The sequence below is a fragment of the Silene latifolia genome, chromosome 4 (assembly GCF_048544455.1).
Source record: "Silene latifolia isolate original U9 population chromosome 4, ASM4854445v1, whole genome shotgun sequence".
Classification (NCBI taxonomy): Eukaryota; Viridiplantae; Streptophyta; class Magnoliopsida; order Caryophyllales; family Caryophyllaceae; genus Silene; species Silene latifolia.
This window is the reverse complement of record NC_133529.1, coordinates 40788665-40801248: the sequence shown is the minus strand read 5'-3', so window position 1 is coordinate 40801248 and position 12584 is coordinate 40788665. Positions and strand designations below refer to the sequence as shown.

The window sequence follows — 12584 nt, the reverse complement described above, 5'->3', positions numbered from 1 at the left end:
CGTAAACAAGTACCTATAGCGACCCAAAAATATATGAAATCTATAGGCGGTCATTCGGTCAAGTAGTTTATAGACTATACAACCAGTTGTAGATTTGTAGTAGAACTGATGTATACTTTCTTAGCTTTATAATAAAAATTTTGAGTTTTGTTTTAATTTTTATGAGTTTTAATGTAAATTTTATGAACCCATTCACTTAAACATTTAGCTCAAATTTTTTTAATATAGTTCAAAATTAATAGATATAAACTCAATTAAATTTAAGTATTGAAAATAAAAAATTAAAATATAACTTATAAATTATAAAGTACTCGGAAAAAAATATAAGTTCAGTTAAATTAAAGAAATTGTACAATGCTATTTTACATGCAGAAGGTCTTCCTTCAAACTCATTTTCGTCTGAAGGTTTCAGACGGACATATGTGACTCATTTACAGTCAGATGTGACCACTTTTGACAAAAAATTACATGAACAACAAATAATAGTTACAATATATTAGAGAATATTAGGAATTATATCCTAAGATAATACTACCTAACTATAATATATTATCTACCGATAATATATTCTGATATTATTCTCTAATGATAATATTCCTAATATTCTCTAATACAATATTTTGTTGTTAAATGGTCATATTTTACCATAAAATAGTTATATAAAGATATAAGGCGACCTGAAACCTTTAAACGGAATAGTCCGTCTCAGATGAGAATCCTCCTATACACTAAGAGAATAAAAATTCTCAAATGTTTTCCCTCCAAAAGAAATCTCGCTAAATATGGAAACAAGTCTTTCTTTCATTACTTTTTTTCATAATCTTTTCTAAACTATGAGTTGTAATCATTTAATTAAAATAAAACAAAACTGATATAAATCTAAATATTATAATTTCTAAATCTTTTATTAGTGTTATTATTATATACTCCCTACTATTTTATATGATGTTCCCCTTTATTTAATATATATGAGGAGTATTTTATTGAAAAGGGAACATCATATGAAATAGGAGGGAGTATTAGAGAATGACTTAACACATAATTACCTTGTATAAAAAAACTATAAAAATGTTTTTAGTTTCATAAAAAAAAAATTCAAGAAAATTATTTGATAAAATGTATAAATTGAAATCATTAATTTTGTGTTAAAACAATATAATACACATTTCATGACTTCACACAATTCTCTTGATTAATTTTCAAGTTCATTTTTTTCTCATCTCTCTGAACTAAAAGAATAAGTCTTACTCTAAGTTTTCCCGCTCAACTGTTTTAGTAAGGAGTTTATCTATTAATTGTCGATTTGTCATGATTCTAAAAGTTGAGTCTTAAATCTGATTTATATGATCTTAATATTATATCATGTATTAGTCTACATATGAAACGAGTGAAGATCATCTGTCCCATTTGGTGTCCTAATGTGTGTGCCACAAATTAATATAATTATTGCAATATTTTATTTTGCAACAAGTGGTGTGTTAAAAGGTGAGTGGAGTGACAAACACAATGAGACACAAAAGTGGGACAAAGGATCCTTACTGATATGAAACATGATTGCAGTACAACAAATCGCTACTCCGTAATTAATAACATTTCGTATAGGTCGTTTTGTAATAATATATTTAATTTAAATTTTATAAATATGAAAATTCATATATTCTCCGCTAAATGTTTTAAGTAATTTTAATTGGCATTGTCTAAGAAAAAATTCACAAGAGTTTTAGCTTCTAAAATTACATACAAACTTACGAATAAATATATATTTTTCCACTTTAACTAAACAATATTTAAATTCGCTTTAATTTATCATCTTTATTTACTAACATCCCAATCTAAAAAAACCTTGCACATTATCTAAAAAAACCCTAGCCTCCATCATATTATACAGGGGACTCCCATCGATTATCAATCGATCGATGGTAAGCCCCAAAATTGTTTCAAATTTCAATCAATAGTATGTATATCTATCTTTTATTCAATAAAAGTCTCCCTTTTGGTGAGAATCGTTTTTCCGTCCCTTATTTCGGGGTTTTTCTATTTATTCGTGGGGTTAATTTCATCAGTAATATAGTCAAGAGTAGTTCGTTGATGGTTTGCAGCACGTTCTTTCAAATGGTAAAAGTAATTTTATCTCATAAATCAAACGAAGGATCCCCTCAAAAGGTACATGAAGATAGCGATAATAGGACAAGCCGAATTGTCAGAGGCTGGTTTGAGATCCCTAGTTTATAAGAAAATTATTTTTCTTTGGTTTCCATTAGATTTGTTTTCGATTATAATTATTGGTTGTAAGTGTCGTATGTCGTTCTATTAATAAATTGTTCGTTTCTCTCAAAAAAACCTTGCACATTTATGCACGGGATTTAACATGTGGGATTGTGGGTGTATATTTTAGTGGACGCACGCGGCGCGTAATATTCCTAGTGGCGTTAGTGTTAATGTAAATGTTAGGGTTTTAGCAGTTTTCAAATGAACACATTTCTGCAAGCATCATTCTAAGTTTCCTCACACTTTCTCCCTTTCACTCAACTATCTCTACTCTCAACTTTGTTCACAAAAGATGCAATCTGCAACTGGAACTATAATGGGTTCACTTCAAAACCCATGTTTCACCTCTGCTAGAATCTCTCCTTCTCATAATGTTTTACCCTCTTTATTCAACACTAACTTTAATATTAATAATACTTCCATTCATTTTTCAAAGTCTTCTAAACTTTGTGTTATCACCAATAGTTTGCTCACTGATACAGTATCTTCTCCTGTACCTCTTGTTGGAGGTTTACCCTTTTCTTCTTCTCTTTAAGTTTCGGCCTTTTTGCATTCATTTTTAATTGGTTAGTTATGATGAGTTGATTACAATTTTGAGTAAAATTTATATGCAGAAATGGGTTGATTTTACTTATTGTTGTTTTATGAGGATTAGTAATTCATGTAATTAATACCCCCTCCATCCTAATCATTTGTTTATTTTGATTAAAATACTCTCACAACGAATAAAAAAGATAAACGAATGATTGGGACGGAGGAAATAGCTGTGATTGGTTGATATAAGTTGTCAGAATGAAATTATATGCTGAAATTTATTTGGGTTTCCTTGTCTGTCTTCTTTAGTACAATTTTGTGTGTGTTTTGTTCTGTTATGTGCTGATATTGTATATGATGGTTGGCGGTTTTTATGTGAGCATGATGTTGGGTAGTTTTACTTGCTGCAATTGAATATCTACGATGGGGAGGCAAATCTGCAATCATGCAAATTATTGAAAGGAAAGAAAATGAAACTTTATGCTGAAAATGTAGTATCTCTGATCTTTATCTTGTCATATGTATTTTGAACTTTTCTGCTTGCTTTGCTCATGAGTTGATAAATGCCCATTTAGTAGATATAGTGGATTTTTAGCTATATAGATGATATGTCAATATAATTTACTTGCTGGGTTGATGACGAGAGTAGTTAATATGTCACTAGCATCTGAAACTTCTGTTTTCAATTCTATCTTCTCGCCTTTTAGTTGTGTTAGCACTGCATGCGGAATTGTTAGTGATAGTTGCGGAATTGTTAGTGATAGTTGCTGAAGTTATAACATATAAACCTGCATAAATTTCAGTTTTAAAATTCTTGTTTAATTCTGTAAGAAATGTCTGCGTTTGCTCTCTGTCTTGGCTGACTAGATCACTTGTTTTATTCTAAATCTTCTTGTTGTCTGGTTCAACTCAGGTGATCCAAGTAGCTTTAAGGACTATTCGCTTGGTGATGTTGATCCAGAAGTGCATGACATCATTGGCAAGGAAAAGCAAAGGCAGTTCAAAAGTTTGGAACTTATTGCCTCGGAAAATTTCACATCTAGAGCTGTCATGGAGGCTGTTGGTTCTTGTCTGACTAACAAATATTCTGAAGGATTACCTGGTAAAAGGTAAGGCTCCCAGCGAAATACAAACAAATATATCTACATGAATGGCGATTCCTTGTGTTTTCATTTCCGATGGAGCCAAAAGTTCGCTATTTTTTAGTTTTGAACCGATGAAATAAAGCAAAAAGGTTTACTGAACTGTTTGCGCTTCTTTTAACTATAAAGTGCTGTCACTTAATGCAAATTTCAAAGCATTTTTTATTACTATTAGCTGTGAACAACTTTCTGTGTTGTTACCATTATCTGTCTTTGTTGTAAAAATAGAAATAAGGCTGCATACATTTCATCCTCTTACCCGCCATATGTAGGAGCCCTTGAGGCACTTGGGCAATGTCTTTGTTTTATGGTGGCTCTTATGGTTCTCTCTGTGCTAGGTACTATGGTGGGAACGAACATATTGACGAGCTTGAAACTCTCTGTCAAAAGAGGGCTTTGGAAGCTTTTCACCTAGATGCACAAAAGTGGGGGGTAAATGTTCAACCGTTGTCTGGTTCTCCTGCAAATTTTGAGGTTTACACTGCCGTTCTCAAACCACATGATAGAATCATGGTAAGTTATTTTTTCATGGGATCATGTATCTTAGATTTCAGACTTGGAAATTTAGGTTTCTCTCTTTTGCTTTACACTTTTATCTGATTCCTCTGACCCAGGGCTTAGATCTACCCCATGGAGGACACTTGTCTCATGGATTCATGACTGCTAAACGACGAGTTTCAGGCACATCGATTTATTTTGAATCTATGCCATATCGTCTTGATGAATCGACAGGTTTGTCATTTTTTCACTTGTTAGGTTATAATTTTCTCTACTTGTTAGTTTTTAACTTGGCTTTCTCCGTTGGCAGGTTTGGTTGATTATGACATGCTTGAGAAAACCGCTACTCTATTTCGACCAAAACTTATCATTGCTGGTGCAAGTGCATATCCTCGAGATTTCGATTATCCTCGAATGAGGAAGGTATGTGTTTATGTGAAACATTCCATTTCCTCAATTTTGCCATGTCGCAAAAACTGAAAATATTCTTTCAAATTTAAGATTGCAGATGCTGTTGGGGCTTTTCTTATGATGGACATGGCACACATAAGTGGGCTTGTTTCTGCCTCTGTGGTTGGTGATCCATTCGAGTACTGTGATATAGTTACAACGACAACTCACAAGGTGAGAGATAGATGATATTCTACACTTCTTTTACGAGTCTCCTTGAGGATTGTAATTGACTTATTTGTTCGCTGAGAAATCAGAGGCAATTCAACCACAATTAAGTAACTGATGAAGTGAAAGTTTTTTCTTTATTCCATCTTTAGTTCTATCTGCATATGAAATTTGCGTTATGCCTCTATGTTTGATATGCTTCTATGTTTCTAACTTGACTTGGCTCTGTATGATAGATGTAGGCTTTCTCTTTCCGGTGTGATATGCTTCTATGTTTCTAACTTAACTTGGCTCTGTATTTCCAGTCCCTACGAGGTCCTAGAGGCGGCATGATCTTTTTCAAGAAGGATACAGTTTTAGGAGTTGATTTAGAATCTGCCATCAATAATGCCGTCTTTCCTGGTTTACAGGTAAGGAACATAAAACGCCTAAACCCCCTTGGCCTTCTCGTATTTTCATTCTTTTCAGTTTTAATTGGTCTTTGTAACACTTATGTATGTTTCCATATTTTTGACGCTCTGCTTATCTTTCCCGCCCTCTGAAACTGAACCTTATATGAGACGGTCTTATATTTGTTCCATGCAAGACCAACCTGTCAACCCTATATTATACTCCAATAAGGAAGACACAAATATAGTTTGGTCTCACATGTGAGAGTGAGACTGGCTCATATAATACTCACTTTAAGTTCTACCATTATTTTGCAGGGCGGTCCTCATAACCACACCATTGGAGGATTAGCAGTTTGCCTGAAGCATGCACAGTCCCCAGAATTCAAGGCTTACCAGAACAATGTAAGCTCCTTGTTCTATGACAAGCTGTTACAATATATACCCAAGCTTTCATCTCCGATTTATGACTTAGAGGCTCTTCTGGTTTACAGGTGGTTTCAAACTGTAGAGCTCTTGCAAGTCGTTTGGTTGAATTAGGTTACAAATTAGTCTCTGGTGGCAGTGATAATCACCTTGTCCTGGTGGATCTGAGGCCTCTGGTGAGTTGACTACCACTTGAATTCACCATGTATATTTTGCTGTTTTTGGTGATAACCCTGCTGTAATTTGAGGGTTGGCTTTGTATTTTTAGTCCATGAGGTTTCAGCTGGTTTTATTTGTAGAGGTTATTTCCTTCCCCTCGTCCTTGTTAGTATAGCAATAGGACTAGGTAAATGTGAGAACATCACCCTTTGTGAATCATTCGGGGGTCTGGTGAGTTTATATGGACATGAGATTTATGTTACTATTTTGCTATTTACTCCACCAATTCACTGCAAAAAGTGCAATTTTAGGCTATCATACTCCAACTCTTCATATTACTTTGCACACTTGTGTCCGACACTCCGACATGGAAATGACACTTGGGAAGTCTTGGGCCCTTCATTGTAAACCAAAAACATGAGAATTTTCATGAATAACCTAGCTACATACATAGATCTTAGGTGCCAACTCTTATTCTTTATGTTCTTTTTTGTGCTCTGTCGCATTTTGAGGCGTGCGTTCGCCCATGGACGGTTCGAAAGGATGATTCATGTCAGCCGACCCCAAATCATTTTGGGATTAAGGCTCTGATGTTGTTGTTGTTGTTGTTGTCGCAACTTGGTCAAGCCTTCGTTCAACGCTTGATTTTTCTTGCCGCAGCCTTCCTTGACAATCATTCATCTGATTTTTGCTACTGACAGTGGATAGATTCATCTTAACATCCTGTTTAACTAACTGGGAAAAATAACTTCAGCTCATGATTACCTGTGAACCAAATGCGTCTTACAATCTTACCGTATTTATCAACTAAAGCAATTTTTTGCTGATCCAAGTCCTTTTTTTATAGGGAACTGATGGCGCTCGAGTTGAGAAAATTCTTGATCTGGCTTCTATTACTCTAAACAAGAACTCTGTGCCCGGTAAGTTGTACTCCAAAATTGCTCATTGTATATTGTTCCTCTAATAAGTCCCTGCTTGTTGGTTTCGCTATTGATCTTTCATGATGATACATTCTGACATGGTTCTCAGGCGACAAGAGTGCCATGGTGCCAGGTGGTATAAGAATCGGTTCACCAGCCATGACAACCCGAGGCTTTACAGAAAAGGAGTTTGTGGCGACGGCCGAATTCATTCATGAAGGCATCCAAATAAGCCTTCAAGCCAGCAAGTTAGTGCCTAAAGCAAAGCTCCAGGAATTCTTGAAATTTGTGGTATCTCCAGATTTCCCATTGAAAGATCGTATATCCGACCTTCAGAGGAGAGTCGAGAATATGACAACACAGTTCCCATTGCCAGGACTATGACAGGCTAGCCTTCTGCTGAACCGAGTCCTTCATTATGAGTTTGCTGGTGGATAGCGGTGGGTTGCCTCGGGAAATGGGTCGGGGCGTACTTTGTACTATGTTGACCGATGATGTATGTCGGTGTCAAACCTTGAGTCTAGTTATTTTAAGACCATGTGGAGTAACAAGGCTAACACAAATATAGTGTACTGGTACTTATTATTACCAAGTTTCTTTGTGATACTAAAATAATGTAGGGTTGCCAAATGATCCCTCTGTCTCGATCATGTTTTTACCTAGATTAACTAAAATAGCTCTTGCAGAAACGTGAAAGTGATAGTTAATTCCCTCAACTTTGGTCAATTGTGAAATTAAGGCCATAAGTTTCAAATATCCCCGAGCAAGTGCAACTATTTTAATCTAGGTCAAAACGAGTATTTGTTTATTAACTCATTCCCTCCATGACAACCAAACAACAATTTTGTACTCCTCCGTCTCGGTCAATTGTTGTCCTTTGGTTTTGGCACAAACACCAAGGAAAGAGGAAATGGTCAATTACTAAATGACAAGTGGAACAAATTGAGTGTGAATGATCAAATTGCTCAACAAGTTCATTATTAAAATAGAAAGGAGAACAAATGACCGGGACAAAGGGAGTAGTTCATATGAATTTAGGTCATTTATTAAGAGTGACTTGTGTATCCTCAATAAATGACGAGGGTAATTCCCTATATTAAACGAGTTAGTTTTGCAATGGGTTAATGACATTTATAAGCAAATAAGGGAATTCACATAATCTCATAGTTTTTCTACCACTTACCCTTCTTTTAAGGGGGAAAAAAAAAATCTCCCTTTCTATACTTCTCAAATTTAATAAAATTTAACAATTATAAATCTGTTATGAATAATAGAGAGTTATAGAGAGAATATAGAGATCAGATAGTCTATCAGCTTTATTCATATGAAGGGTATATATAGTACAAGAGTACATCGTAATATGGTAATAGAATATCTTCTAAAGATATAGTAATATATGGACATCCATATAATATCTAAAGATATTTCGTAACACTCCCCCCTTGGTTGTCCATCATCGGAGAAAATGTTTGTTAAAACCTCTACTAGAAAAACCCTAATGGGACAAAAATCTAATAGAGGAAAGAGTACAATAATCTCCGTAATACGCACTAGGTGTTGCCTCGTTAAAAACCTCGCCTGGAAAACCCTGTGGGACAAAACCATGGCTAAGGGAAAAATAGTGCAACGCGTATTTACTCCCCCTCATCAAAACATCGCTTGACATCCTTGAGACGACGTAACCCAAGCTGATTGATTAGCTTCTCAAATGTCTTGCTCGGAAGTGCCTTGGTTAAAACATCTGCGAGATTTTCACTAAAGCGTATTTGTTGAACACTAATGACTCCATCTTTTAGAAGATCAAGAGTAAAAAAGAAGTTCGGTAAAATGTGCTTCGTTCTATCACCCTTGATGAATCCTGCCTTGAGTTGAGCGATGCACATAGTATTATCTTCATGTAAAATAGTTGGTGACTTATTTCTTGGAGATAGATTGCAAGATCCTCCAATATGATGAATAACTGATTTCAACCATACACATTCTCGACTAGCTTCATGAATTGCTAACAACTCGGCATGATTTGAAGAAGTCGCGGCTATAGTATGCTTCACAGAGCGCCATGAGATGGGAGTATTACCACATGTAAACACATAGTCAGTTTGCGAGCGACCATTATGTGGGTCAGAAATATAACCTGCATCTGCAAAACCAACTAACTCTGTTTTGCATTTATTAAAATAAAATAAACCCATATCAGACGTACCTCAAAGATAACAGAGTAAATGTTTGACTCCATTCCAATGCCTTTGAGTTGGAGAAGAGCTATATCTTGCTAAGAGATTTACTGAAAATGATATATCAGGCCGCGTATGACTAGCAAGGTACATCAAAGCTCCAATAGCACTCAAGTATGGTACTCCAGGACCAAAGACTTTCTCATTTTCTTCACAAGGTCGAAACGGGTCGTTCTTCACATTAAGTGTTCTTACAACCATAGGAGTATTCAACAGATGTGTTTTATCCATTTTAAACAGTTTTAGCACTTTATCAACATAGGTCCCTTGATGTAACAAAATTTCATTGTCAAGATGTTCAATTTGTAGACCAAGACAAAATTTTATCTTTCCTAAATCTTTCATCTCAACTTCTTTCTTCAAACATTCAACAACTTTTGTAATCTCTTCAGGAGTTCCAACAATATTCAGATCGTCAATATAAACCGCAATAATCACAAATCCGGATTTTGACCTCTTTATGAATAGGCACGGACAAATAAGGTCATTTTTAGAACCTTCTTTTAGTAAATATTCACTGAGACGGTTATACCACATACGTCGGTACTGTTTCAAATCATACAAAGATTTATTTAACTTGATTGAATATTTCTCCCGTGGACTTGATTTTAATGTGTCAGGCAGCTTTAATCCTTCAGGGTGTTTCATGTAAATTTCATTATCAAGCGAGCCATATAAATAAGCTGTGACAACGTCCATAAGTCGTAAATCAAGTCCCTCCCTTACAACCAAACTAATCAGATATCGAAAAGTAGTTGCATCCATAACAGGAGAGTATGTCTCTTCATAATCAATACCAGGTCTTTGTGAAAAACCTTGTGCAACTAAACGAGCCTTGTATCTGACTATTTCACCATTTTCATTTCTTTTTCGCACAAACACCCATTTGTAGCCTACAGGCTTTACACCACTAGGTGTGCGAATTACGGGTCCAAATAGCTCTCGTTTAGCCAGTGATTTTAATTCTGCCTCAATAGCATCTTTCCATTTTGGCCAATCAATTCTACGTCTGCACTGATCAACAGACTGTGGTTCATGATCCTCATTTTCATGCATGATATTAAGCGCTACATTAAATGCAAAAATACCATCATCGACGTCAACTTTATTTCGGTTCCATGTTTTTCTAGACATGACATAATTTATCGAGATCTTTTCACAATCTTTATTTTTAGGTACCTGAATCTCTTCCAGATTAATATTATCAGTCATATCTCCAAGCTTTTCAAGGGGCTTTTCAAAAGCTATCTTATCCTCATTATTGCCATTATCAGCTTTTGCTCCTTTTTGTTTACGAGGATTTTTATCTTTGGAACCAATAGGTCTACCACGCTTCATGCGTGCCTTAGACTCATTTGCAATTTAAAGTCCTTCAGGGACATTAATTTTAGCTGGAGCATTTACAGCTGGTATATGAGATTTTATCACTCCTTTTGGATCAGTGAAGGCATTTGGTAGTTGGTTTGCTAACCGTTGTAAATGAATTATCCTTTGAACTTCAATTTCACATTCTTTAGTACGAGGTTCTAAATGAGATAATGACAATTCATTCGAACTTATCTCTTTTACCAGTTGTTTATTTTCTCCCCCTAATGTTGGGAAAAGTGATTCATCAAAATGACAATCAGCAAAACGGGCTGTAAATAAATCTCTTGTAGACGGTTCTAAATATTTAATAATCGATGGAGACTCTGTAATACCCACCACGTTTGGGACCCGTTGACTGACCTTAGACACATGTCGGGACCTTTGTTAGCCTTAGTAGTTTGATCTTACGTCATAGTAACCTTTGAGTTTAGGAGGCTCGATCTAGCGGGGGCTACTCGATCGAGTAGCTCTGTGACTCGATCGAGTAGAGGCCACTCGATCGAGTAAGTCCTATACTCGATCGAGTATCTGGAGTTCAGCGGTAAAATATAAATCGTGGATTCGTGAAACCAAAATCATTTTTATTTCATTTCTCTTAAACCAAATTGCCGTCATATCTCTCTCCTTCACCCATCTTCATCCTTTGGAGCCCTTTGTGAGTTGAGACACCATGGGGATGGGAAGCATGAGTCGGGTAGCGGTCTTGTTGCCGAAACGCTGCGTATAGGTATGTCATCGTCATCATCATCGTCTTCCTTAGTTTTGGTTATGGTTGTGGTAGATAGAGTTTGTCATACTGTTTGTAATAGGTGGTTATGGTGGTTGCTTGTCGTCATATGGTCGTATGCGGTATCGTTGCGGATTGCTAAGGTAGGTTTTCCTACTCAGTACTGTTGGTTGTTTAGTATGTCGATTGTATTGTCTAATTGGTTTTGCTATTGTTGTTGGTAGTGTGGATTGGTGGTAGTTGGTTGTTGTTGTTTGTTTGTCTCTGGTTCGCGAGGTACGCCCTCGGCCGAGTGAAGACACTTGCGGGAGTGGCTTCACGCCCTTGATTCGCCCCTTGTTGAACCCGCCACAAGAGGGGATGTGCACATTAAGGAACATGAGTTTGCGCTCGGTATTGATGAACGGGGCTTAGGTGAGAACGGCTGGAGTCCCTCACTGGCGGTGTGGATTATTACTGGTTGCGGCCATGATCTGGTAGGACTTGACCTTCGGGCAGTCAGAGGAGTGATGGTGATTGGAAGTGGTGTTGGGTGTATGTTTGGTGTATCTAGTGTTTGTGTGTTGCTACAGTTACTGACCTTGTGTGGTGTTGTTTGTGTTTCTTCTTGTGTCGTGTCTGCCGTGATCCATTATGGTGAGCAGTCGGTCTTAGCAGGTTGATATGTGGAGCTTAGCTGGGTGCTTTGGAGGGACGAGTCTACCACGAGTCATGACAGAGATAGTATCACGTAGTTGATAGATGTTAACAGTTGTACGTTTCTATTTTGTTGAGTAAATTGTAATACACTTAATTGTTCTTTTATTGACGTTTGATATTTACTATTCCTCGGGCAACCGAGATGGTAACGCCCTTATCTACTGGGGAAGGTCTTGTTAAGACTCCTCGGTGGATGGGGGTGTTACAAAGTGGTATCAAAGCGACGATTTTGGAAGCTGTAACCAATGAGCCTAATGAACGTAGTGAGTCTAATAAAATGAACCTGGTGTATGTGTATTGGGAGCCCCGACAATTGCTTGATTTTGGGTGGGAAGACGCCCTCATTCCAAAATCCTGGCCCCAATATGCTTAAGCCAGCCACTCCGAATGGGAATATTGAGTCGGGAATTGTGTGTGTATATGTGTGTGTAGTATATGAGGTAGTTATAGGTATATCTGAGTCTCAGATGATGTCTTATGTGTACAAGTAGTAGCATAGGAATGTGTAAGTGTTTGTGTAGTTGGGTATGTGTGTATGTATGTTGAGAAATGGCGGAGTGTAGGGGAAGCTTGCATGAGGATATGTGGTAACGTGAAAGTTG

General features: G+C 36.5%; 1 protein-coding gene across 1 annotated transcript; it reads left to right on the top strand.

The window, feature by feature from the left end:
• The first annotated feature begins 2420 nt into the window (after positions 1–2420).
• LOC141653456 (serine hydroxymethyltransferase 3, chloroplastic) lies at positions 2421–7589 on the top strand. The gene is made up of 11 exons (XM_074461224.1): positions 2421–2777; positions 3716–3911; positions 4283–4457; positions 4559–4676; positions 4753–4865; positions 4944–5066; positions 5366–5470; positions 5768–5854; positions 5944–6051; positions 6882–6954; positions 7064–7589. The coding sequence occupies exons 1-11, from the start codon at positions 2561–2563 to the stop codon at positions 7336–7338; spliced, it is 1590 nt and encodes a 529-aa protein (XP_074317325.1). The 5' UTR covers positions 2421–2560; the 3' UTR covers positions 7339–7589.
• Positions 7590–12584: the final 4995 nt, after the last annotated feature.